At 49.1% G+C, this 25,703-nt stretch overlaps 1 protein-coding gene across 1 annotated transcript in view; it reads left to right on the forward strand.

Annotated features, from left to right (window-relative positions):
- Sfrp1 (secreted frizzled related protein 1) overlaps nt 1-23,961 on the forward strand; it is a gene marked incomplete at its 5' end in the record, with an annotated part of 36,732 nt that extends 12,771 nt beyond the window's left edge. The window contains one exon of the mRNA XM_010617164.1: nt 22,851-23,961. Within this exon, the coding sequence (XP_010615466.1) occupies nt 22,851-23,173 (323 nt within the window). The remainder of the gene's footprint in view (nt 1-22,850) is intronic.
- Nucleotides 23,962-25,703: the final 1,742 nt, after the last annotated feature.

Here is a 25,703-nt window from a genome sequence, read left to right on the forward strand (position 1 = left end):
AAAAAAAAAAAAAAAAAAGGCCATATTCAGAGGCAAAGGACCATTTAAATATGGGTAGGTTTCACCCAGTTTTGCAGAAATGAGCCAGAAACGCCAATCTATATACTTTTTTTAAAGGAGAACAAATGGCCAAAGAAATGTCAGACCCTTGCCCTGCCCCAACCTGCTTAGAGCAGCCAATTAAACGTGCATTAGCTTTGGTAGGCTTCTCAAAAGCCTATAGATTGTGCTTGAAATCTTTGTTTAGTCTTTCAGGAACACTGTCACACGGATGATTTATCAAAGAAAGTTGTTTATCTGGCAGTAAAATAAACTCTGGGCCTGTTCAGACTAAGATTTCCCTTGCATTTCTACCAAGGTAAACACTGGTAACTGGCAGGTTGCAGGTTCTGTGTGAAAGCCAGACACATACAATAAATATTTGAACTACAGCTTTGCCATGTAAGAGGCCTGCCCGTCACTAGCCCTGTCACCCTTGAAGCGCTCGGCAGGACCTGGCACTGCAGCCGGGCCAGCTGGTGGACTGACACCTTGGCATCTGCAGAAGCCTGATCTTTCCTGGGTCTAGGAGCCACCTGAGTGGCTTCCTGGTTTGGAGGGAGGCAAGCCGCAGATGGCGTCTCTCAGCGTCACACCATCAGCCTGTGACAGTTCCGAGGCAGCAAAGCAGAAGCAGCCAGCTTAGGTTTCTTTGAAACAGACATTTGTTGAATCCACCTAGCGGGAGCTGGGTGTGCTGAGTGACGGGGAGCTGGGGCAGCGGCATGGTGATGGGGAAAGAAATCCTCTTTTGGGTTCTCCTGAGCTCGAACTATTGTGGCAAAACCCAAAAAGCCCTCCAGATGTTTCCTTGGGGTCTCTGGCTGTGCCTGTTGGTGGAAGCCTGTGTGGGACAGGAGAAGGCAGAGAAATCTCTGTGCTGCAGACCTGGTCTTAGGCAGTGATAACATGGCACCCTGGGGCAACCCTGATGAGGCTGAGATAGATATGAGATAGAGCTCTCCAGTGCTTCCGGAGGAAGGCTTTGTGCCAAGTGCCGTGTTTCAGGGAAGGAAGTTTGGGTGACGAACTGCTTGCTGTCTGGCAGTTTGGGCCCTGGAGCTTCAAGCTCATGCTGGCTTTGGGGTCCTCACCGAAACCCTGAGTTCCCTTGAAAAGTGGTTGTGGGTGCCTCCTCTAACTTAGGCCCTACCTGCCTGCTTCTTATCCTGATCCTCTTGCTGGGGAAGAGGTGGCAAGCGAGAACTTTGGAGCAGAGGTGACATCTGTGGCTGTCAGGCAGGTTTTGGGGATGTGTCCATGGGCAGACAGTCACACTCACATCCGGGTCTTGGGGGTGCAGTGTCTGTCTCTGGTGCTTGCTACAGTGGGGCCTCAGGCATGGGCAGCAGGACTGTTTGTAGCTTTCAGGGCTGGTATGTGGGCAACACTGTACATGCTTCCTGGCTTGCAGCTATTTGGGGGAATAAAGGAGTATTTTCTTTAGGCAGGAATTAAGGGAAATCCTTTCCAAATTCTGGAAGGATGTCTGTGAGTTGGAAAGAGACACCAACACATGACTTTGGCAGTGTTGCAAATGAGAAGTCGGCTTCCCTCCACAGTGCTCATTCAGGCAGGATTAAGAGGTGGATTTTCTCTCCCTTGTCTTCTCTGGTGCTCCCCTCAGCCCTCTTCATAGGACACTTCCTGTGGGCTTCTCAGAGGTGTTCTCTTCTCAGTGAGCTCTTTGAAATTCATTTCACAGCAGTGTTGGCTACGTATCTATTCAGCTTTGGGAAATGGCTCATGGCTGAAGGCAATCGCTGCCTCAGTGTTGGTGGAGAGGTGCAGAGAGGTCCGGCAGCCTGCAAGGTGCCCATGGCAGCCAGTACTGGGCCTCTGTGATTGCAGTCTTTACTCTTCACACCTCATTTTCATTGGAAAACTGATTGTGCATTTATGCATGTGTGTTCTCTTTTGAAAATCGAAGTGTCCACAGAGGACATGAACTCTTGCAGACTGAATTCAGGGGACTGTTGTTGGGTATCTGCTGAGTATAGAGCTCTGCTTGATCTTTTTGCCACATTCCATAACTTCCAGATCATCATCCATAGAGATGTTTAGCTGAGCAGACAGGAAGCGTTTGTGTTGCTTCTTCTGAAGGCCTGGGAAGAGGAGTCTCCATCTTCCGAGCCAAGCAAGGCAGCTGCAGTGAAGGGTTTGGAGCCTCCTCATCCTTTCTCCAGGGCTCTGCATCCTGAGTTAAGCCCTTTGCAAGGAAGATAAAACCTTTGTCGGTTAGAAGATAGCTGGTGCCTGGGCCCATACTTCAGCAGGAGCAGTTCTTTCTGGTTCTGTGTTGTACCAGGAGTGAGAAACCTGCAAAGCTGCAGTGAGGAAGAAGAGGAACACCTACCTCCTTGGGCCATGGGCTGAGCAGACATAGCCGCTCAGGGGACCTTACTGTCCCCTTTGCCAGGATGGCTGGAGGAAGAGCTTCAAGTTAGTCATGGACTTTTCCAAGGGGCCTCTGTACTGCCTCATAGACCTGGGTGCCCTGTTCCTGTGTGCTACTCCTTAGGTACTTAGGGCTTTGAGGAGGAGGAAGATGCTTGAGTGACTCAGTGTGTGTTAGGGTCAGGGTCTTGGTTGGGCTCTTGAATCGGGTATGTTGCAGGGCAGGCTCAGCAGTAGTCAGTGCTTGTGAAACAGTTGTGCGGGGTAATTGGGATGCAGTTCCTGCCCTTGTGATTCAGGAATCGTCCTTATTAGAGAAAGAGCTGGTTGATGGTAGTGTAGAGGAAGGTACAGTCCTTCCTAGGAAGGCATCACAGAAAGCCACAGAGAAGAGATCAGATGCTATTCTCTGAGGAACTGGGGGGAGGCACAAGTAATATCCCTGGAGGTGGTCCACTCAGGGCCACCCACCCAAAGGATGAGGTCAGCAGAGCAGCCCCGCAGCCAAGGACAGACCATCTGCTGGGGTCAGCACCCCTAGAAAACCTCCACACTGGGTGTTCAGAGCCTATAATCATTCATACTCGGGTGGTCACAGACCTGGTCATTACCAAAAGCAGCCATCATTAACAGCTGTCATAAACTGCCCTGACTTCTCTGTGAGCTTGTTAGTGGCCCAGGGAGGCAGCAGGCACAGGCTTCAGAGCCACAAGGGCAGGACTGGGAATGTTAGTCATGGCTGAGGGCCCGGGTCGGCTTGGGTATCTGAGCTGGGCTTTTTGGAGGAGGAAAGCAAGAGAGGCTGTAGCTACCATGATGGATGGAGCAGAGACATGTAGATGGAGTGCATATGGTGGTGTGTGTGTGTGCATGTGTGAGTCTGTGCCTGCATGCGGCTGTCTGCGAGGGTGGGTGGAGATGTGTGTGAGCAGTGGAGTGTGCCTGCTGGCATCTACATGTGAATACAGACATGAGCATCATTCATGGTATGAAGCCATTGCACGTGGTCCACGCCTGTGTGGGCACAGTGTATCCGCCCGGTGAGCAGGGCTTGGCCAGCCAGCTGGCTGCACTGCTAAGGCATCTGCCTGTTCCAGCTGGCCTGGTCCTGCGGGTGGCAGGCTTCCCTAGTGAGAGCTGAGCTTCCCCTGCCCCCAGGGCTTCTCCCAGGTCTCAGAGAGCATGCTGCCTATCTTGCCTTGCTCCAGGAAGGCTTTGGAGAAGCCCATTGGGGAAGACTATGCAGCGATGCCATAGTGCAGACCAAAGCCTGTCTTCATAAGCTTGGGGCTCTCCTGAGGTCTTTGTGTCGTTGATTGCTCCACATGCCAGATAGGCTGGTTTTGTTTAGGTTTTAGTATTTGCAGCAAACTCACTTAACACTGCTGACTGTCTGGACAGGAGTCACTTCCTCAGCAGATTTCAGTGGATGGAGGGGTTATCACCGAGGGCAAGGTGTTATTCCTAGGGTTTAAAAAATAAGTTGGAAAGAGCACATCATGTCAGGGGTGTACAGCCTGAGCTCAGGGCCCAGTATCACCTGTAATGTCTTTGTACACAGGACACTAATTCTTTGTCTGGCACAGTTTACCCATCTGTCAAAACCCCAAAATAAAAATTTATGCACGAGAAGGTAAAATGCGATACGGTAGAAATAAGAAATTCTGATATCCTAGGGTTAATTCCAGTGGCTTTCATGGAACTGTGACTTGGGCCAGGCTGTTAGTCTCGGGTTGGTTTCCTTAAGCAAACCCCACAGGTAGTCTCTCCACCTCCCTCCAGCTCTGAAGTTGTTTTCTGACCTGGTTTCCGGATACGGTGTCTTCCTTGGCACCTCCTCCCTGCTCCCCAGGTGTGTCTGTTAGTAGGCTTCCTCTGAGGCATGTGTGGGAGAGGTTACAGCAGAGGGAAGCCAGGGGCTGCACTCATGAAGTTGGGTGAGGGGTGGAGCTAGGGGCTGTAGGGCCACAGCAAAGGGCAATGTGCCACACACCCTGGCGATCCTCATTTTCTGACGAGGGGCAGAGGGGCTGCTGGGCATCCTGACCTCAGCCCCTCCCCACGGGAGAGTCCCCACATGTGTGGAGCCTCCCTAGAACGTGTCGTGGGCGATAGTCTGAGCCCAGAGAAGGGGGCATCCTTGCACGACTTCCCCTGCCTGGGGCCGATGGTGCTTCTTAGAATAATTTGGAAGTGTGGAACAAGTACTTTCTAAGCAGTTGCTTCTCACACTCAGAATTGAGTCACAAAGCAGTCAAGTGCAGTTCTCTGAGCCACAGGTCTCTCATCCGCCTGATAGAAACACTGGCAGATCTGTTAGATGACCAGTTCAGTGCACGTTCACCAAGCTGGCGCAGAGACCCCACGGGGTTGTATCGGGAGCTCCTGTCCCAGGAGCTCCACAGTACAGTTCTCATGTGACCGGGGACTCCCCCTGCGAAAGCCGGTCACAGAGTGCCATCTCTGGCTCTGCTTGGCACCCACTGCAGCTTTGCTCCCGGGTAGGGCATTCAGCGCACCCCACATAGCTGCTTCCCCTCAAAGCGTTTATCACATAGCCATACTTTCCTTTAAAAAAATGGTGAGCGCATGTTACAGAGGTACCGGCACTGAATGGCATCATCATGGTAACGTTTCTCTCAGGGGCCTAACAAAACAAAACAAAACAAAAAAAGAATTATCCAGGTTATTAAAATGCAAGCTAAGCTGACCCTAAACATCTTTGGGCTGACGAGGGCTGCTGTTTTTAATGGAAGACTCTGAGATCTAGAGCAATAGATGGGAGAAGATGCTTGGGAAATGTGGGCGTAAGACCTGTGCCAGCCCTACCCCCAAAGAGGGGACAGTGACTACAGCAACCCCAGGGCAGGTGTGACATGTCACTTGCAGTAGCAAATGCCCAGTGCTCTTACTGCTCCTCTTGGTGCCCATCCTCTGAAGGGATGCCAGCCTTCGGAATGAGCATTCAGCCTCCTGTAGCACATGATGGCTGATGGCTGATCTTTGGAAGGCAACAGCTGGGAGGATGAGGAAGAGGAAGTAAGCTGCTGGGCCTAAGTTCCCAGCCCTAGTGGTGTCAGGTTGGCTGTCTCCCACTTTCCAAAGAGCCCGGCTGCGCTTATCTCCACAGCCGCTCCTCCTATGGATGAGCCTGTGTATTCCAGAATGTCTGCCTCTTAGGATTGCAAACACCAGGAGGAAAATAACTGAGAGAACCATGGCAGTCTCTGGCAGAGGGGGATTGTGTTCCACATAGCTCCGGTAGAACTTGGCTTGGTGAGGACAGGAACTGCTTGGGCCGCCTTGTCAGGAAATGAGACCCTACAGACAAAGAGGTGAAGGTGCATGGGCTCTTCTCCGTGCTGCCTGGCAGACCTGCCTTTGGCAAGAAGCCAGAAAGTAAGGCCATGTGGTTCTTTGGAGCCCTTCACATTCTGTGACACACGATTCTTAAACCACTTGCCATGTGTCTCCTGGCAGTGGCTTCTCCCAGAGGAGGCTGTGTTGGGTGAACCTTCCTTCTTGTGGGGAAGAGGAAGGTGGAGGAATAAGTGAGGGTCCCTGGCCCAGGAGGTCACCAGCAGAGTAGGGATCCCACCTGAGAAAGGGTCTCTCCAGTCCCTGACCTCACTGGCAGATCTCTATGTTTTGGTTTTTTTTGGGGGGGGTTACCGGGGATCGAACTCGGCGAGGCAGGCCACCGAACCACTGAGCTAAATCCCTGGCCCGTGGCAGATCTCTCTGGTGACCTGGGTGTGCAGAAACAGCACAGTGAGGATGTCTGGAGAGGTGTCTCGCAGGGGAAGAGCATGTATCCTCGTCTCGGTTGGTAGTGACTCTGCAGCGGTCTTCACTTGCCAGTAAGGAAGCCCAGCACACAAGGACCGAAGTTCAGGCTCAGTGGGGCCTCCTTCACCTTCTGCTCCATCGCTCACCGGTGGGAGCATCTAGTGCCGCCGTGGGATAGGTTTTCATGGGGATTTTGTCTTCACCGTGTGTGAAGGAGGGGTGCTGTGAAAGCTGAGCACTGAGCTGCCTTGGCTGGGAAAGGGGGAGAATGGATACATGCATCGATTACCCTGTGATTGACAGCCCTCCGCCTGGGCCTTCTTCTCTTACAGACCTAATGTATCTGCTGGCAGATCTCCCTGTTTGGAATGCTGCACCCTGTCAGGGACAGGCAGACCTAGGGAATCATGGGGTACTTTCCCTTTCTTTTGCTGCTTGTTCCTATTCTGCCCCCACCTTTCTTGGGGCTCTTTGGAAGCAGGATGTACAAGGACTCTGGTGTGGAGCAACTAAGATGTGGGAAGCTGGGGTTGTAACTGGAAGCTGCCTGTTCCTCCCCAAGAGCCATCAGCCTGGAAGTTTCCAGCAGAGCCACACCCTAAAACTCCAGCACAGGATACTGCCTTCTGAGGTGGCCTGAAGGGTGAGGGTGTCCGCCTGGGAGGCTGGAGGTACCCTGCGTGCTAGGCCCCTGGCTCCCCCGGTGTGCTCTTCAGAGCCAGGTGGCGTAGCGATAAGCCCAGGGCTCCATGTTGGTGTCTTGGTCTCAGCGCTGCTATTTGGGCTTTTCGATGGTTCTGAGAGGGAAAGGGGGCCCGGGGCTGAATTCAGGGGACAGACAGGGAGGGCTGGAGGAGCTGGGGGGACTGAAGCTGGCTTCCTCCTCTGCTGCAGCTGCGTTTCTTCCAGGAAGTGATTTATCTGATAATGAGCTGGGATTGTGCTTCTCTGGCATGGAGTGGGGCTTAGTTTTCTTGAATTTTGGCACTTGGTTCTGGCATTCAGAAGGCAGGAGGATTGCCTGCGTTTGGAAAGGGAAGGAGGGGAGATGGTTGGATCCCACAGGCTGGAAACTGAGGGGCTTCTGAGGCAGTGTATGTGGAGGAAGAAAAGAGGGGAGAGTGACTGGGGGAGAAGGCACGGGGTGCTCACGGGAGGTGGGGTCTGGCCCTGGTGCTTGTTAGCTGCTGGTGGCCGAGTGGCGGTAGACTTGGATTTCTTTCTGGGCCTCAGTTTACTGATCTGTAGAATGAGACTTGGTACCATGGTCTTTCAAAAGGTCTGCGGTCTCGAAGACAGGGTAGGAGTGACGGTTTTCTATCCGAACCACGTGAGAGAGTGGTAGCCTGCACTGGCCGGAGTTGGCCAGATGCTCACCAGGGGCTCTGCGGTCTCCTGGGCAGTGGGATGAGGGTCCCTGACAGTGGTCCCTGCTGCTGTGGAGCACGGAAGTGCTGGGCTGGGACCTGACTGCTGTTCTCCTGGGAGGGTGTCCAGGGAGGCTTCTTTGCTCTGATGTGTTGCAAGCCCGCGGGGAAAGCGTGTCGACCATCTTCACGGGGCTCCGTCCTGCAGTGCGGCACGGCTGTCTCGGAGAGGAGTCACTGTGCCAAGCCAAAGGCTGCAGTTCTCTCCTCCCTGGGTCTTGTTTCTGCATTTCGGCTCACGAACCAGACTCTTCTTGGAGTTCTCTAGCGGCTGCACATCTGCTCTCAGTGATGAGGCCTCACTGGCTGTCTTAGCGTTTTCTTTCCTGCAACACCCGGGTAGCTGTTTGGTTCCAAGCAGGTAGTGGTGTTGGGACAGCAGTGGCACCCTCTCCCTCTCCTCTGGGATACCATGTGTACAGCAGTAGGCCAATTGAAGCCCCTGGTCCGAACACAGGAACAGGCTCGAATTGACTCTACAGACTGAATGAACTAATCAATAAATACAAGACAAGTGGAGAAATTAAGTTTTTTCCCACAAAAATTAGGTTTGGCCTGGGAGGTTTTCATATACTTGGAGGTAGTTTCGGGCTGGCCTTGGGCCCCTCCAGTGGGCTACCTGTCAGGATGTTGAGAATGGCTGGAGAAGTAACCTGCCACTTCCCGTGTCTGAGTGGTTTCTCTGAGCCTCCTTCCTGGCCTCCAGGTTTGTCTGATGCGGGAGACTGGATGGATGTATACTGGGGGAATCCTGGCAGTCAGTCGGCTCCTATTTCCAAGGGAGTCTATGGCCGGGAAGGGGGTCCAGAGGAGGAGGAAGATTGGGGGTGGCACCAGCCCAGTAACTGGCACTCACTTTCCAGGAAAATGGCTTCTCGGAGCCAGACGGAGAGGCTCAGGTGTGACTGCAGGTCAGCTGATAGAGTTACGGAGTCTTCATGGTGGCGGGAGGGGAGAAACGGTCGGAAGTGAAATGAGGACCAGGAATCTGTGCAGAGCTGGTCTGGAGCCTTCGCACTTCAGGGAGCAGGAGGAGAGAGGGACTTTAGAGAGTCACAGAGAGCTTCTCGAAAGGCCACAGGTAAATGAATCCACATTTCTAACCTGGGAGTTAGTTTGGCCTAATAAGAGTAAAAAATCTTGTTTTCCACTTTTTTGTTTCTCCTAAAGCAGAGTGGTACTTAGAAATGGGGCAGAAGATAAGGGAGATCATATGAATAAGGGAATGAATAAAACATGGGTAAAAACGTAAATCTGTCTATATAATTTATTTTTAATCTGCAATTAGTTTTGAAAAGACAATGTATTCACATTATACAATACATTTTATGATTAAACATTATATTATCTACATTATATATCATAGTCACATAAAATAGAAAACGTATCCAAAGACTCTATGTTTTAAAGTAAGAGAAACAGGTTTGCATTTTCAAATTGCTTTCCCCTACATGAGTTTATTTTTATATTGACCCTATGAAGTATGGAAAATGTCATTAGTTCCCTTTTTCAGCTGAGTGTTCAAGTGGACACCCAAAGTCATGCAGCAAAGCCGAGGTCCAAACCCAGCCAGCAGGCTAGGTGGGGCATGAGGAACTAGGGCAGCCAGCCCTCGTCCACCTTGCTTGTGGCTGACGGTCCACCTGTTGATGGGCACTGCAGCAGCATTGAGTGTAGCCTTGTCTGTGTTTCCTAGTGTGGCTATAACAACCTGAAACCGAGGGGCCTGAGCACTGGGGACTTGTGCTCTCAATTCCAGAACCAAAGCACAAAGTCAAGGTGTCAGTAGCATAAGTTCCCTCTGGGGCCTGGGAGGGACACCGATTCCACACCTCTCCTGGCTCCTGGTGCCTCCCACCATCCTCGTGTTTCTCCCTTTGGAATTCCAGTCTCGGTTTCCATTTTCAGATGGCTCCTTCCCTGTGTCTCTACTTCTGTCTCACTTCTCTTCTTATAAGGACACTGTCACTGGATTTAGGGGCTTCTGCAAACAGTGTGACTGTATCTTAACTAACTACTTTGGCTAAGCAGGGTCCCATTCTGAGGTTCTGTGGATTCGATCCTTATTAGGAACACTCTTCAGCATGCTATCGGGTTTCAGAGCCAAATTTCCTTAGCTTGCATCTTGTCCCTGTCGCTTACCAGCTGGCATCTTTGGAAAAGTTGTATGCTCACAGCCCTAGTGTTAAAAGATGGTGTTAGTACCCACATAATGAGGTTGTTGGGAAAATTAAATGGGAGGGACAGGTGCACTCCTGGCTCTTGGAAGGGATTTCCAGTGCAAAGAGCCCTGTCTACACCTGTAGTGCCTCAGTTGGTGGAGGAAATCCAGAGGTGGGGTGGGCGCTCAAGGGCTGCATCACAGCCTGGCAGAACATAGGTTTGGTAGTGACTGGAAGACAGGGAGCTGCTCAAAATGCAGCCAGCAGCCGTGCTGTTGGGATGCTGGGACAGGAGGGTGCTACAGGATCTAATTTCTGTCCTTACAGACACTGTTGTCTGTTGTAAGTGGAGCCACTCTGGAAGCCATGAGAAGAGAGATGTCTGCACGCAGCTGCAGTAGGAGTGTGTGAGGCAGGCAGAAAGGGCGGCAGTCTGGGACCCCAGAGGGCTGAGGATGCAGGTCCTGAAGGGCTAGGAGAAGGCAGGGGTCTTGACCATGCCCCACATGGCTTGCTGTGCGGCTCTGCAGTGCTCTGGTAGGGAGCCCCCAGGGCTTGCCTTAAGCTCTCAGGCCCTTTGAAAACTGTCCATTTGACTGTGGGGTGCAGTTGGTGCACTCGTCAGAGGTACCTGGGGAATCCAAAGCAGGCTAGGTTTGCCTGTAGAGAGCCGTCAGCAAGGTTGGAAAGGATCCTAGATCTTGCTGCTGAGTCTTTCTCAGTTGGCCGAGGGTGGTGTGGATTCTTGCAAAGGCTGCAGCTCAAAGCCCTTTAGGCTGGGGGGGGGTGACACTGAGCCCCTACATCAGAAAACCTTCCACTGTGACAAACTGGCATCATGGTTATTAGTTATTTCGTCTCTTAAACCACAGCTGCCCACAAAAAGCACGAACCTGCTCTGATGTTTGTGTAGCATGTGACAGGTGACAAGAGGCCTCCCACTCACCACCTCGTCTCAGCTCTTTGGATGGTAGCCAGGGCCTTGAATGCTGTGTGTGCTGCCTGACTTCTCTGGGATGTAGCTGCAAGGACACATCTGTCTTCCACGGATCCCTCCCTTGCTGAGCGGGAGGAATGCCGGCACCCACCCCTCCTAGATACCTCCAACTTTGTAGCAGAGTCAGCTTGCTGGAGAACTCGTGAGATGGGGGTGTGGGGGGCTCAGAGAGCAGCTGGAGGCGGCGGCGGAGGACTCCGCATGCTGCCTGAGCGGGTGGCAGAACAGAACTCAGGGAAGCCAGTGGGTTGGTTTTGCACATCAGTGTGTGCTCCTGCTGGGGAGGTAGAGCGCGTGTGTGGTTCTCTGACACAGGCAGCACCCTGACCCTGGGATTTTGCCTTTTCTTTAGGAAGAGAAGCACTTCTGGTAGTGGGTACTGCTGGCCTTTGAAAGAAGGGGGGGTGTAAAGGTGGATAATGGCATGAATATGATCCAAACACATTATACACATTGAACCACCTAAAATGTGAAATGGGGGGAGGATGGGGGAAAAAGGAATGATTAAAGCATTGTACACATCATGCACATTGTACAAATACGCGGAAGTGAAGTGCATTAATTAGTATAACCAGCACTCACTAATAAAAATGTAGGAAAAAAGACAATTCTGAAGCCAGGAAATTGGTCAGTGTCCTAGAAAGCATTTGCCCTGCAAGCAGTAGAAGTTGGGGAAGGCACCCCAGGATGTGGGCCTGCCACCCATGTCTGCTGGAGTCGACGGGGCCCTGAGGCCAGAGTCTCAGCAACCACAGGGAAGCTTTGTTTCTTTGTTTTCCTTCCGTAAGTGGCTTTCCTGAGGAAGCAGGACAGGAGAGCTTGGTCAAGCCCACACGCACTTTCACAGCCTGCCCTTGTGTCTCCTGCACTGTTTGCTTCTGTCAGGCCTGGAGAACCTCTGCATTGCCCTTTCATGAGTGAAGGTTCAGGCTGAGAGGAGAAAGGAGACTCCATGAGAGTCAGAGGCCCAGGGGAAGAGCCAGGATGTTTAGCATGAGGCTGATGCCCATTGCCACCCTGAGTGCAGGCCAACTGAGCTGGGCAGAGAGCTGGAACCCTAGAAAATCGAGGCTAGGCCAGCCTTGGCATGGGACTGGTGCTGACTCCCATTCAGTTTTTTGATTCTTGGTTTCAACCAAACCCATCTCCGGCCAAGACGAGTCTCACCTTTGAGAATCCATCATTCCTACTGCCTGTCTCCTGGGACCAGAAAGCCGTATGTCCTGTGTCCCCTCCCTCTGACTCCCCTGACTTGGTGGTGCAGCGTGGTGCTGCCTGGCTTGTGGATGGATAAGGTGTGCTCATGGGCCAGGGTCAAACTGGACCTTGGCTCTCACCAAAGGTCAGAGTCCAGGCGGGCTGCCAGGGTGGCTGCGTCTGTGAGCCTCTCTGCTGCTACTACAAACTCTGGAAGAGTTGAAAATCCAAACATCACAAGTTGGCTGGACAGGGAGAATGAGAAATGCGACAAAGCCAGGAGAACCTGAATCCGTGAACGCGACACTGCGTGCAGTCTGGTGGACTGGGGTCTGAAGAGAAAGCTGACGATTGTTGGAATGCGGATGTGGGCTTCTCTTTCAGCTTTCTTAGCAGAAGCCTCTGATAAACAGAGCGTTGGCTCCCTTTCTGAATCCTTTTTTACCTAGAATTCTCGGAGGGCAAAGGGGCCAGTGAGAGCTCACTTAGATGCTTTCTTGACCCTTGTCCGAAAAGCAGCTGGCCTTAGGGTGGGTGGACAGGATGTCCCAGGATGCGGGGCACCCTGTCTGTATGTGCAGCTCATTTAACCTTTGGCTTTATTTTTATTTTGGGAGTTTGGCTTCCTAAGATGAAAGTTCACTTCTGCCGTTGACTAGCTGGAACTTGGGCAAATGACTTCCTGCCTAAGTCCCTTCTTTAGAATCAGGTTATAATTGAAGCTTCTGCTGTGTGGGATAATTAGAGGATTCAGGGGTTGTATGTGTAAAAGTGCACAGACCAGTGCCAGCACAGGCACCAAGGAACAGTTAGCTGTTGTTATTATTAGCTCTAAAGCAGAGAATTTGAAGTCCCATGAATGAGGCTGTGAACTTCAGGGCGGTGACTTGCTGTTTTTGTCTTTTCCTTCATTTGCATGTCCGTTGATGCATAACCGAGCTCTTTGATGTGCTAGGCATTCATTGCTCTGGTGACTGAGCAGAGATGAAAAAGGTTTGCGTGAGCTTACAGTAGGGAGGAGGATGGATGCGGCCTGGCTACAGACAATTAGCAGGTGAAAGTATGCTAAACCAAAGTTCAGGCAGGGAGGACCAGAAGGGTCAAAGCTGGAACTGAGGCTTCCTAGAAAAGGTGCATCTTGGATTGGCTTGAAGAACAGATAAATAAAGAATAAAATTTGCCTGGAGTGAATTCTCTGTGTTTAAGTCGGCCACACTCAGAGGATGTAAGAGGAGGAGAGTAAGATGTGCCTGTGGCCACCATTGCTCAGAGGTCCATACTTGGTTTCCTCCCAGGGATTTCTCAGGGGCCAGCACCTGCCCTAGGTTTTTTTTTTTCTTCACTGTTTATCACACACTGGCCACCTTGCTTGGAGCGTCCTTCTCTGGGGCTGTCTTGGACTTTAAACTACTTCATAACCAAGATAATACTCTTGGGCATCGTCTGATCTGCAGGGCTTGGCTGGGGTGGACGTAGGTGAGGCGTCTGGGGGATGTGGACAGGCAAGGGCGGTCTTCGCCATCTAACATGTAGGGTGTTTTCCTCTGGGTGGCCTGGGCTTCGATATAAGATTTCAAAGACAAGAAGGAAAATTGAAAATTTGAATTTAGATTGCCAGTGCTGGAATGGAAACGGAGGTCAACAGCCAAGGTGACATGTCAAGGTGTCAGCCTGTGCCTCAAGCCCCTTAAACTGGTGGTCTTCATGTAGGTTTCCTTCCCCAGAAGCGTCAACATCTTCACGACCCTGTAAGAAATACAAATCTTAGACCCCATCCCATTGCTCACGATCAGAAACTCGGTGGAGCTCAACATTCTGCATTTTTTAGTACATCTTCCCTGTGACCCTAATGCTGCTCAGGCCTGCTCACTTTCGCAGTTCTCAGAGCCGGGGATGTCCCTGGCTTCTCCCGTTCATTGGCTCCGAAGCCCATTCGCCTACTCTCCACCTTCCTCCTTCCACGAGATCAGCCCATATTCCAACTTGCTCTTTGGGTGAACACCGGGAGGTGGAGTGGAGAGGGATGGAAATCCAGTGGCCCTGTGGTAGGAGCAGCTGTTTGCCTTGCAGTTTTCCTGGGACTTGGAACCTTGCTTCAGGCAATCCTCATGAGGGGCCATGTACACATGGCTTGTTCACTTCTCCTCTGCCCCCTGCCGGGGAGAGGAGGGCTAACAGGTGGAGGTGTAAGGGTGCACAACAGGGAGAGGAAGAGCCGGAGATCTTCTTTGTCCTACTCTGCAGTTTAGGCTTTTGCTGCTACAGGCACCAGCACACGTGCCTTCCCAAAGAAAACCACAGTGGGCAACACTTTGCTCTCAAAGTGGGGTTTTCATTTTGCACCATTAGCTTAAATCAGTGGGATTTAACACAGTTCATGAAATCAAGCAATTAGGCAGCGGGATTCCGGATGGCTGACATTGAGGCTGTGTGTGTGTGTGTGTGTGTGTGTGTGTGTGTGTGTGCATGCGCGCGCGCCTTTGTGCATGGGGGGTGATACAGGGGGAGAGGAGCTTGTGAAGTCGCAAATTCTAGTCTCCTGCTTAACTATCTTCCTAAGGTATTTAGATCCAGAAAACAGGACCACTTCAATTAAATAATTTTCCCTGAAAGAGTTCCTCTAGAGCATTTTCTACAACTCCTATTTTCTGTAGATAAGAGGGAGAGAAAGCTGCCTTTTGTCTTTTTCCGGGGGGTATGTTTTGTAGTCAGTAAATACTTGTAAATATGTAGTGTGTGGTTTGTGGTCAGGGAGAGAGTCTGAGTTATCGTGACAAAGTGCTAGCTCCTTTCTTTGCTAAATGAATTAATGATGCCAGACACTGACTCCTGCTGGGAACAGAGGGTTCTGGCAAACTGCCATCCAGAGGAGCTTTGTCAGGAGGACTCATCCAGACCCAGTGCCTTAAAACCATCTCTCCACAGTGCCTAGACCCTCAGCTGAGCATGGAGAGGGGCCACAGCTTCTCAGAGTTTGGGGCCTTACCTGGCACTGTTACCGAATCTCCACTGGATTTGGTTCTAGCCTCCGGGTGCCCACCCAAGAGATAAGTGGACTGGACCGAGGAAGGAGAAAAGCAGGATTGTCTGTTTTCGTGGCACAGTGAAGCTTTATCTGAACACTTTTCCATCTGGAGGCTCCATGCAGTTGGAGGTTTTAAGCTGGGCCGGCAGGGCTGGAGCACCGGGATCTTGGGGCCCTTCCTGACCTGAGGGGTTGACTCTGGGTGGTAAAGAGGTTGGTTACTCATCAGTTTACTTTGCTCCTCCAGTCATCCTTCTGGGAACTTGGGACCTCTGTGAAGAAGAAAGTAGTTTAAAAGAGGAGTATGTTTCTTGAGGGTCAGCTTACACGGTCTGGTGTCTGACCCTGGTTAGTTTTTCATTGGTGCCTGCTGGAGAGAATGTGTCCAAGTGCTGGTCCAGTGGTCCCAGTTCGCCAGGACCTCATTCATGTGCTCTTGCTTTCCATCTGGAGGAAGTGAGGGACAAAGCAAGGTGCTCTGCGAGGACAGGCAAGGGGGTCAGGTAGCAGCCACAGCTGGGAGAGCCTCCAGCTGGAGGGCCTTGGTCGGCTGTTTCCCAGCAGCCAGGACTAGGTTTGATGTCCCTTCCAGTTCACCATAAATAATCCACACTCCAGCCGAATGGATTTTTAAATCTGAAAAATGATGAGGGTCAACTAGATCTGTACATAGGCTGCCCCTCTTTCTTCCTCCAAAACAACTAGTTGAAAAAGTGGAAGTCTTAAGTGAATTCTGAAGCTCTAACTACGCTGGCTGCTCTAGTTGGTTAGAGAATGGAAAGTTTGCAAATGTAATCTCTATTCTTCAATGATTGAACATTTTGTGATTCATTTACATTTTATATTCTTATTAGACCATAACACATTTAAAAAAATTAAAACTTTTGCTTCAAAATAAATGTCATATTTAAGAAATCAGTAAGAAAGATTTTTAATAAAAAAAATGCAGTCCTCTGTCCCAGACCCTCTCACTGCCAATTCTCATGACCTAGAAGTAATAATTTTCACCTATTTTAACTGTTTCTTGTGATATTTAGCAAATGAGCAAAGATGCAACATGCATAGTGTTTGAGTCATTCATTTTAGTGTTTCAATGCTATTTATTGATTTTCTGTTGTTGAAGTTAAAGATCAATCTCTCTTACCCTATTTCTGTAATCTAATTATGTTACTCTTTTGGTGAATCAATTTTTGACTTACTGGAATTATGTAGAATTTGCAGCTGAGCCATAAAGTATACTGTGTTCATGTTTCCTTTCTTTTGCAACATCCCATGTTTTATTTGAGATACGAATGACTTACTCTTACTTGCTGAGTTCCTTGCGGCCACCCGATGACTCATGTCCTTTACTTTTGGAAAACTTTCTTGAGTTATTTCTTGGTATTATCTCCCCCTTTTTTGTTACTGGTCCTTCTTTAACTCATTTAGGTGTTGCAGTGTTTAGATTGATATTCTGTTTTCTGTTATTCCCCCTCTTTGTCATATTGTTCAGCTTCGCCGGAAATTTCCTTAACCCTGTTTAAAATCATTTGTTTTGGATCTTTCGGTTCTTGTCTTTTATTTTAAATATCCAAGTACTTTTTCACTTTTTCTGTGCCCTGAATGCTCCCTGTAATAGTTTTATGTTCTCATTTTATGAGTAAAATATCTCTAATTTTATTATCATTAAAACATGTTTTTCTGCTCCCTGCAATGACTGTTACCTTTGAATTTTTAAAAAAATTTGTTTTGTATGCGTTGGTCTCTGTCACATTTAAAGTCTTTCCTCAGATGTCTGCCAAGCCTTGAAGGTGCATTTGAATGTAAGACTGAGGTATGGAATTGGAAACTCTCTATTTATATTTAGAGCCTGTGATTTTTTTGTTCTCATTTTACAGGATTTTTTAGCAGGGAGCAGAGGGGGAACAGATCCTGTTTTTTCTGAGCTATTGTCACAGTAACTGTCCAGCCCTTTCACTGGGGGGCACACCTGTGTTCTAAGGTCTGCAGGTCCTACTTTTACTCTGCAGACTTTTATTAAATCCTGTGGTGCCTGTGCAATGCTCCACTACCTGTCCTTGTGTGTTTCTGGTCAAACCTCTGTGTAGAATTACCTTATTGGTTACTGCTGAAGTTAGGAGGAGGAGCCATTTGGGTTTATAGGCCTGGGAATGCATCTGAGTGTCCCTGTGCAGACCTCTCACCAATCCCTGCACTTAGCAAACCTAGGAAATGGTGTGTAGACCCCACCTGTGAGCATTCTGGGGTCCTGCTGTGAGGTTCAGCTTGCTTCCTACTGGCATCTCTCCTTGTAGGCAGCTGGGTTTCGGTGTCTCTTCTCTGCCAAGCCAAGTTCTACCATGCATTTGCTTTCTATTATGCAAAATGTTGTTGATATATTCTTGTTTCCCTTACCATTTTCTTGTGTGTGTTTATAACATTTTTAAACTATAATTTTACATTGACTTCATTAAGCAGTGGGAATTCCTGTATGTGCGCAGTCTACTGTGTCTGGCTAGAAGTGGCCCGCAGGAACTGTGTAGGCAATGCAGGACTTTGGTATTTGTGGACAGGACCTGCTTTTGTTTTCTCCTCCCACAGGATTTTGGATCTCTGGAATTCGCCGTTGCCCCTCAGATCCTAGCCTTCCACAGGTCTCTAGTGACCTTCCAATGGCCAAATCAAGTGATCTAGTTTCAGGCTTCTTCTTCTTCTTCTTCTTTTTTTTTTTTGATACCAGCGACAGAACTCGTGCTCTTGCAAGGCAGGCAGTGGAATCACTGAGCTAAATCCCCGACCCTTCAGACTCATTTTTAAACTTTTCAGCATTGGGGGATCAGGGGTGTCTCTGCCATTTGAAATGGCTTTCCACCGTGGTTTTCATGACCCTGGTTTGCCTGGTTTCTTCGCTTTGCCTCCGATGACTTGATAACTTACACTCTTTCCTCTCACTCCAGCAAAGGTGCTTCCTTAGGTCTCTCATCTACCTTTTCTCTACATTTTGCCCTTCCTTGTCACTACTATCTGTAGTCAAATGGGTTCCTGCCCTATTTCTGCCTTTCCCTCTGAGATTTCTATAGCAACTCTAGATCACTGATTGGAAAAGTTGTTGATTCTTGGCCTGTGGTTGACTTCCATCCAAGCACGATGTCAAAGTCACTGGCGGAACAGTGGCATCATTAGTACAGCCAGGAAGTCAGGAGAAAGAGATGGTTTTGGCAAAAGTGTGGGCTTGGGGTGGGTGTACTGACTTTCTGACTCTCATTTCAGCCTCAGGAATATGGCCAAACTTCATGGGGAGGCTATCAAGGAAGTATAATTTGTGAGCAGAAATGCGGTTTGAGTGACCGAAAGTGGAATGAAGCTGCAATGGTCTACTTGACTGTAAGGGATTATTTGTTTTAAGATTGCTGAGAAAGACCCAGACAGTCCCTAATTGCAGCCTGAAGTTTTGGGTTTTCAAAGTTTATGGGGCTCTGAATTCTTGCTGTTAGTAATGCATAGGTGGGAGTAATGTCCTATCCTTGGGGGACATTGTTACTCAGAAAAAGAAGTTGTTTTGTTTCTGTTTTCTCCTGCCATGTTTCAGTGAAGGGTTTAACTGTTACAGGTAGCTGGGATGTTGTTTAGACTTAGTGCTTTCTGTCAGGATGAGGCAGAGCCCAGGGTAGAGAACCTGGCTGGAGACGACTATCTGGGCTCCCAGTATTGCTCAGCATGGGCCCTCTGAATGTTAAGTCCAGACCATGCTTTATCCTTTACAGATAGAACACCTGGACTGTGAGGTCATAGAACATCCAGGACCTGTTCTCTTGGGACAACTGCTGCTCCCTCCTGGGTCTTCTTCTTTTAGAGTTCTACCACCACTGTGTTGGGCACCTGGCCATAGATGAGATCCCTGGGGTCTAGGCACATTAGCATGGGGGTCGAGGATGGGGGAGGGAGTCTGTGGCTGTCCCTGGGCCAGCAGCCCCCAGATGGTATGATTGGGGGCTGCACATGCATCCACAAGGCAGGGGGAAATCAGCTTTGGACAGGTAATTACTTATCTAAACATTGTTGGTAATCTGCATCCCTAAAATAAACCTTGAAAGATGGAAAGATGTTAGTAATTTCTGGCCATATGTACCTTCTTTCCTACTCTCCCATCTCAAAAAAGAAAGTAAGCCAAATGGCAAGAAGTAGAGTCTAATGCATAACACATTTCCATCAGTTTTCCCCTTTCCCTTCACCTCCCCCATGTAAACTAAATTCCTTTACGTGGTCATGGCAAAAGAACACTAATTCTTGATTTGAATTGTGATTAAAAGCAACACAATCAAAAGAGTAAAATAGTTTCCACTGAAGCAGTATCATTTTACACCAAGTGGTGGTATGGGAGGAAAGGACACGGCTATGGGGTTAGGTGTGGCTTCTAATCTTGATTGTGTCTCTTACAAATTGTTGCTTTGTGCTGTCGTTACTTAGTTTGGTTTCTCTCCTCGATTCTAATAAAATAACCATGATGTCTACTTAGCACAGTTGCGGTAGCAAACAGGGAACAGTGTGTAGCACCGATCATCTGTAGATAGCAGCTATAGAGCCCAGCATGTGGCGTGCACTCCGTAACCACCGACTCACTTCTCTGCAGAAAAGGGTGGCTCCCACATTGTCAGCTGGTGCACGCGTGAGTCTACCTGGGGATGTGTTTCATCGCTCCTGTAGGCAATATTGTGTTCCAAGCCTCAGGCTTTGGAAAGTAGCTTGGGACTGTTCTAATAACTTGGGATCACTTTTTGATGAGGGAGGTGGTTCTCACTCCCTCGCTTCCATGCAGAACTCTTTGCAGAGTGTTAAGTCAGATGTTTGTGGCTATCACAAATACCAGAGATAATCAAGTTATAAAGAGAAAAAGGTTATTTTGGTTCGCAGTTTTAGAGGCTGTAGTGTCTGATCACTTGGCTCATAGCTTTAGGCAATTTAGCACATTGTGGTGGGAAAATGAGGTAGAACAAAACTGTTCATGGCCAGGGAGTTCAAAATCGGAAAAGGCAAGAGTCCCATAATCCCCTGTAGAGTACACTCTGCTGCTGAAAGATCTCCTACTAGGCCCCAACTCTTCAAGGTCTATCACCTCCCAGTACTGTCACTAAGGCATCAAGTCTTTAATGCATAGGTCTTAGGGGACACTTATGAGTCAAACTATAGCACGTGGTTTTCTCCATTCCCATTCTGTGCATCGCAGAGAGGAAGCAGAGGGGAGACTTGATTTTGCCTTGGCCTGACAGTGATTCTCTTCGTGAGAACCTCAATGAACCCACTGAGAACTTCTCTTGTTCAACAAGAACCTCTAGGTCCAAGGTTCATCGGGCAGCAGTGGACGCTGACCGGGATGTGGGCTGGTTCAGACACGCCTGGGTTGAGTCTGGCACAGGGTGGTCTCTGCAGCTTTCTCCTCCCTGTACTCCAGGCTGCTGGTTCCCAATATTCAGCCATCAAACATAACCAAAGCAAGGGCAGTGGCCACCTCAGGGTGGGGAGAGAGCTTGAAAAATGGAAATGGCTTGGAAGCTGTGCTCATTCACTCCCACACGCGTTGGGACAGCCCGCAGGTCAGTGCTGATTCTCCTCCGGAGCACACTGGTGCTCAGTTTTGATCTTCCTGCCACCCTTGGGGTGAGGCGCTTCTCAGGCCTGGGCTATTATATGGGGCTTGAGTTAAGTAGGCTTCAGGACCTGGGCCTCCTTTCATCAGAAAATGAGAGCAGTAGGAGAGTGTTTAATTTGTGACTTTGATGCATTTGTTAGAGGTTTGCTTGTAGGATTTAGCCTTCCTCCTTACTTGTGGGTTAGCCAAAAGTGTGGTTTTCTAAACAGCTAAATATTGAGCGGCAAAAGTCTTGCATTGCCTCGGCCACAGTAGCTCTTTTGACCCTGGGAACCCTTTGCCACTTTGTGAGAAAAGTCATTTTTAAATGTGGGTAAAACTGGGAAGAAGGTCTGACTTTTTCTCCCTGATTTCCTCGGTCCATTCAATGACTACTTTAAGTCTGGGGCTCATTATAAAGAATTCTGCAGCAACAGAGTCTGTGAGGACCACATGGTGTTTAAAAGTACACAGTGAGACACGGTCCTGGGTTGAGATAAGCGTCCCCTCAAGGGCCCGTGGGTGAAGCATGATTCCCAGTGTGTGGGAGGCTGACGGAGCTTTTCGAGATGGGGCCCAATCAGAGGAACTTAGGTCACTGGGGATGTGATCTTAGAGGGATAATGGTTCCCTGGACCTTCTTTCTGTCTGCTTCCCAGCTGCTCTGAGCTGAGCGGCTTGTTCTGTGTTGTACTCCAACCATACCATGATGTCTTGCCTTTCCACATGCCCCAAAATCACAGACTGAAACTGTGAGCCCCAATTAACCTTTCTTCCTTATAAGTTTATTTATCTTGGATATTTGTTATGGTAATGGAAAGCTGACCCACTCAGGGTTTAGGATTAATGACCTGGAGCAAGTCAGCCTAAATCTGTAAGCCTCATCTCTTAGATGGGAAAAATAGTTATACCTTTCTCACAGAGTTATTAGAATTAATTGAGACGATACCTACAAAAATACTTAGCAGACTTACTGACATGCCACAGGTTTTCATAATGGTTAGCTATAATTACACGGTTCAAATTCAAGAGTTTTCTCTCATAGCATGGGTAGAAGCCCTGAGTCATTGAAAAGAGTGGTCAGTATTTTTTTTTAATTCACAAGGATCCAGAGGTAATGTACAAATTATTTGATGATGGTCATCTGGAAAATTATTTCCAATTCCTAAATGTCTCAGATTTACCCATTCTAGAGGGGATCAGTGGTAGCTGCAACATCACCAGTTTGTCTGTGCTTCTCCATTCTAATTTGTCTTTATCAGCAGACCTCGTGTGGCCATTGCCTATGGATCTGGTCCACAATTGAAAAATAATGGTGAGGGCTGAGGTGTGGCTCCATGGAAGGGCATTTGCCTAGCAAGTGGAAGGCCCAGGTTTGATCTCCATCACTGTGGGGACAAGGTTGACACAGAGTCTGTGGAGAAAGGAGGAAGCGGACTGCTTGGTTGAATGCTTCCGTTGTCTGTTTTCGAGGGAGTTGTGCTAACAGGAGCAGCCCTTGTACCCTGGGAGACCTAAGGAGTGGTCACCTCCCAATGCGGCCACTAGGACTCGCTCTGGAGCAGTCGTGATCTGGTTTCTGTGTGGGTCTCCTGGGCTCCTGCTGGGGGGCTGGTTGATGAGTGGTGACTGCAGCCGTGGTGCCTGCTGTGCAGCGTCCTGAAGATGCAGTGCTGAGGCTGAGGCTGCACATGGCTGTTCGGTGAACTCGGCACAGCAACTTCAAGCGCTCCCGACTTTCCCTTGCTGAGTGTGTGCAGATATTCAATGTGCCTTGTCTACAGGGTCCAGCTCTCAAGGAATTTCGAATGTCTAAAAACTAAACCACTAACTTTCTCTTTAAAAACAATCGGCATTTTTTCTCTTTGAAATCTGGGATCTGCAGCACTAGATTATGTGGATTAACTTGTTCTCACTGTATGATGGATATTCCGCGTCACCGAATTTTCCAAGGAGGTACGATTTTGTTTTGAGAACTGATCTGAGAGTCTTTGGCCGTTCTTGAGGACCATTAGACACGCAGAGCGCTGACGTAGTCAGCCGTGTGGTGGGTTAGCGAGGCCTCAGTGTTCTGTTGGCGGGGGCTCTCCCTCACTGCTGTCTGCCTCCTGTCCTGTGACTGTCCACTTCGGCCAGAGGTTCACTGTGTCTCAGAGGAAGACCCGTGTTCTAAACTGCTGTCTTCTCTCCCTCTCTGCCCCCACCTCTCTAGCACTCAGGATGAAAATAAAAGAGGTGAAAAAAGAAAACGGTGACAAGAAGATTGTGCCCAAGAAGAAGAAGCCCCTGAAGTTGGGACCCATCAAAAAGAAGGAACTGAAGAGGCTGGTGCTGTTCCTGAAGAACGGGGCCGACTGCCCATGCCACCAGCTGGATAACCTGAGCCCCCACTTCCTCATCATGGGCCGGAAGGTGAAGGGCCAGTACCTGCTCACGGCTATTCACAAATGGGACAAGAAGAACAAGGAGTTCAAAAACTTCATGAAGAAGATGAAAAATCATGAGTGCCCCACTTTTCAGTCGGTCTTTAAGTGACTCCAGCTGGTGGGGGGTAGGGAGCAGTGTGGGTGGGGGCAAGGGGGGAACAGCAAATGCTCCTGGGGCCCGTGGTCACACACATTGCTCCCGTTGGTGCAGTGGGTGTGGGCGCTGCAATTGGTTGGCTTTGTTCTCACAGCCCCCCCCAGCCCCTCACATCCCAGGATAGCCAGGTCAGGTAAGGGGGCCACTCAGCTTAGGAAGGCTCTGGATAGCTGCATTGGGGAAGGGCAGGTGTAGTGCCTTGGGGCAGACCCGTTGCACCTGGAGACACAGACACTAAATGAGAGAGTTCCTGGATAAGTCCCCTGTTCAAAAGAGAGGGATCAGGCAGAACTTGAGAAAGGGCATCAGACCGTCAGAGAGGCTGTGAGTTGCTTATGGATCTATTGGCTGACCTGTGCCTTTGAAACTAGTGCCTTCTTGCTATTTTTGAGTCCCATTGCTTTCAGGTTCAGGGTAATTTATCTTCTGTCTGCATTAGATAGGAACAAATGCATCCCTGCTTATCCTATGAGTTCAGAAAGTAACAGGTGCAGGGACACAGAGTGCACATGCAGTATGTGATCGTGGGAAGGAAGGGGTAGGAGGGACGACCAGGGCCCGCTGAGCCCTTGGCCCTGAGTGTCTCATGGTGAGTCAGCCGTGGTCATCAGCCTGTGTGTGAGGCCCCTCCAGATACTTAAAGGGCTGCAAAGGAAGCAGAACACGGCAGCGGGGAGAGGAGCCTTTCCAGGGTGAGGAGGTGGTTCATGGTTTTCTAAAGACAGCTAAAGAAAGAAAAATTAAAAATTAGAACAGTTGAGCAAATAACTAGTCAGGGTGAATTGTGAAATTGGGTGCAGAGCTTTGCATTCTAATTGGATTTGTTTATTCATTCCACATTTTTAAAAGAACAGCAGTCAGAAAAATAAAAACCCTCTTTTCAAGGTTTAGAGGAAAATCCACATTGATTATCTGAAGAGTGAACAAAATCCAAATTCTCTTGATCCACTTGTGGCTGCTCCTGAGGAGGGTGAGCTCTGATGTCTCTGGGCATTTTCGTAGAAGGGGGATTCGCCCAGCAATGCAAGGCTGGCTGCGGACCCTTCTTCCCGAGAAGTCTCAGCCACCTGGAGCCGGTACTACCAGGACAGTTGCACAGTACGTCCCGTCTTTGCTTTCCTATGAAGAAGGCAGTTCCTTTTAGCTTGGTTGCCCATAGATCAAAGAGATTCAGAGTGTCCTGCCTGCCCGACCCCTCCATGTTTTAGTTTTCCATGTCTCTGCAGGAAAATTGACATAGGGTTCCTATCCAAGGAGAGAGTTTTGAAGGCAAACCATCTCTGTGGTTTTCCCAAATGCGTGCAGATGTCCCGCAAAGCCATTATGCTTTAGCAATGATGTAAATAAACTAGTTCTCTAGCAAACTTTGGTACTGTTATCCAACGTAGAGGAAGTGTTCTAAAGGGTTACAGTTAACGTCTTCGCCAAAGCCTGAGTTTTGATTTTCTGTCGCATCTCAAGGACCTTAGCAACTGTTCCTCTGGGTGAGTACTGAGACCTGATCTGGATGTGGCAGTGAAGTTGTTAGTTGTCCCCCTGTGGCCCTGGACCTACAAGAAGTGGGAAGATGCTGTTAACTTGAGAGACTCCAGTCTGGAAGTCATCATGTCAATTAGCCACCTACCTGAGAGCTATCCTGATGTAATTAACTGCTCACGATTAGCAATCCCATCATTTTAATACCTTTTTTGTCCTTTATGACATTTAATTATAAAGTATTGGGAATCTTCTATGGTTTGCCTGTAATTTTGGATGATTTAAAATGTGTATATATATTTAGTAATTAGATATGCTCTGCTTCTCCGTTGTCCAATGCAATTTTGTGACTGCTTGGGGCTGGGCTTTAGCTTTGGTCAGTTAAGTCAGGAGTTCAGGGCTCAGGCACATCTGCTCATTTTGACAAAACACATTCCGCAGCAGGGCTTTGTGTATACAGCAGTGGCTAGAAGAGAGGGCTTCGGCTGGTGTACAGTAGCAGCTGTCACAGAAGGAGCTTGGGAACGGGAGGCTGCTGAGTGGAAATCCTCAGTAGGAAGCAGCGATTTCAGCAGGGGCCCCACAACAAGGGAATGTGAGTCACAGCAGCAGGTTTGACCCCAGCCCAGTGTCGCTGGCCATCCAGTTTCAGTGATGGCTTTGGGTACCAGCACCGTCCCTACATCAGCAGTTTCAGGATGAAAAGAGCCCAAAGTCACATTATCACCAAGCTTTGTTGTTCTCAACAGAGGATCTAACAAAACCAATGTGCAGACTCATCGCCTTGGTCGTTGGTTTCCCAAAGAGGAGGTCCATACATGATTGATAATTTTTGTTAGTGCAAATGTCAGATTTGACAAGCTTTAAAATAATCATCTGGAGAGAGCTGTATGTGAAGCCTTTGGCAGAACTCCACTCAATCATTCAAAAATATTAGTAGCTATCTTAGAAGATAGAGTGGGAGGTGAAAATTCCAAGAACACTTTATTTTTAACTATCCTGTGTG

The sequence above is a fragment of the Fukomys damarensis genome, unplaced genomic scaffold (genome assembly GCF_012274545.1).
Source record: "Fukomys damarensis isolate Sample0158 unplaced genomic scaffold, DMR_v1.0_HiC HiC_scaffold_18, whole genome shotgun sequence".
NCBI lineage: Eukaryota > Metazoa > Chordata > Mammalia > Rodentia > Bathyergidae > Fukomys > Fukomys damarensis.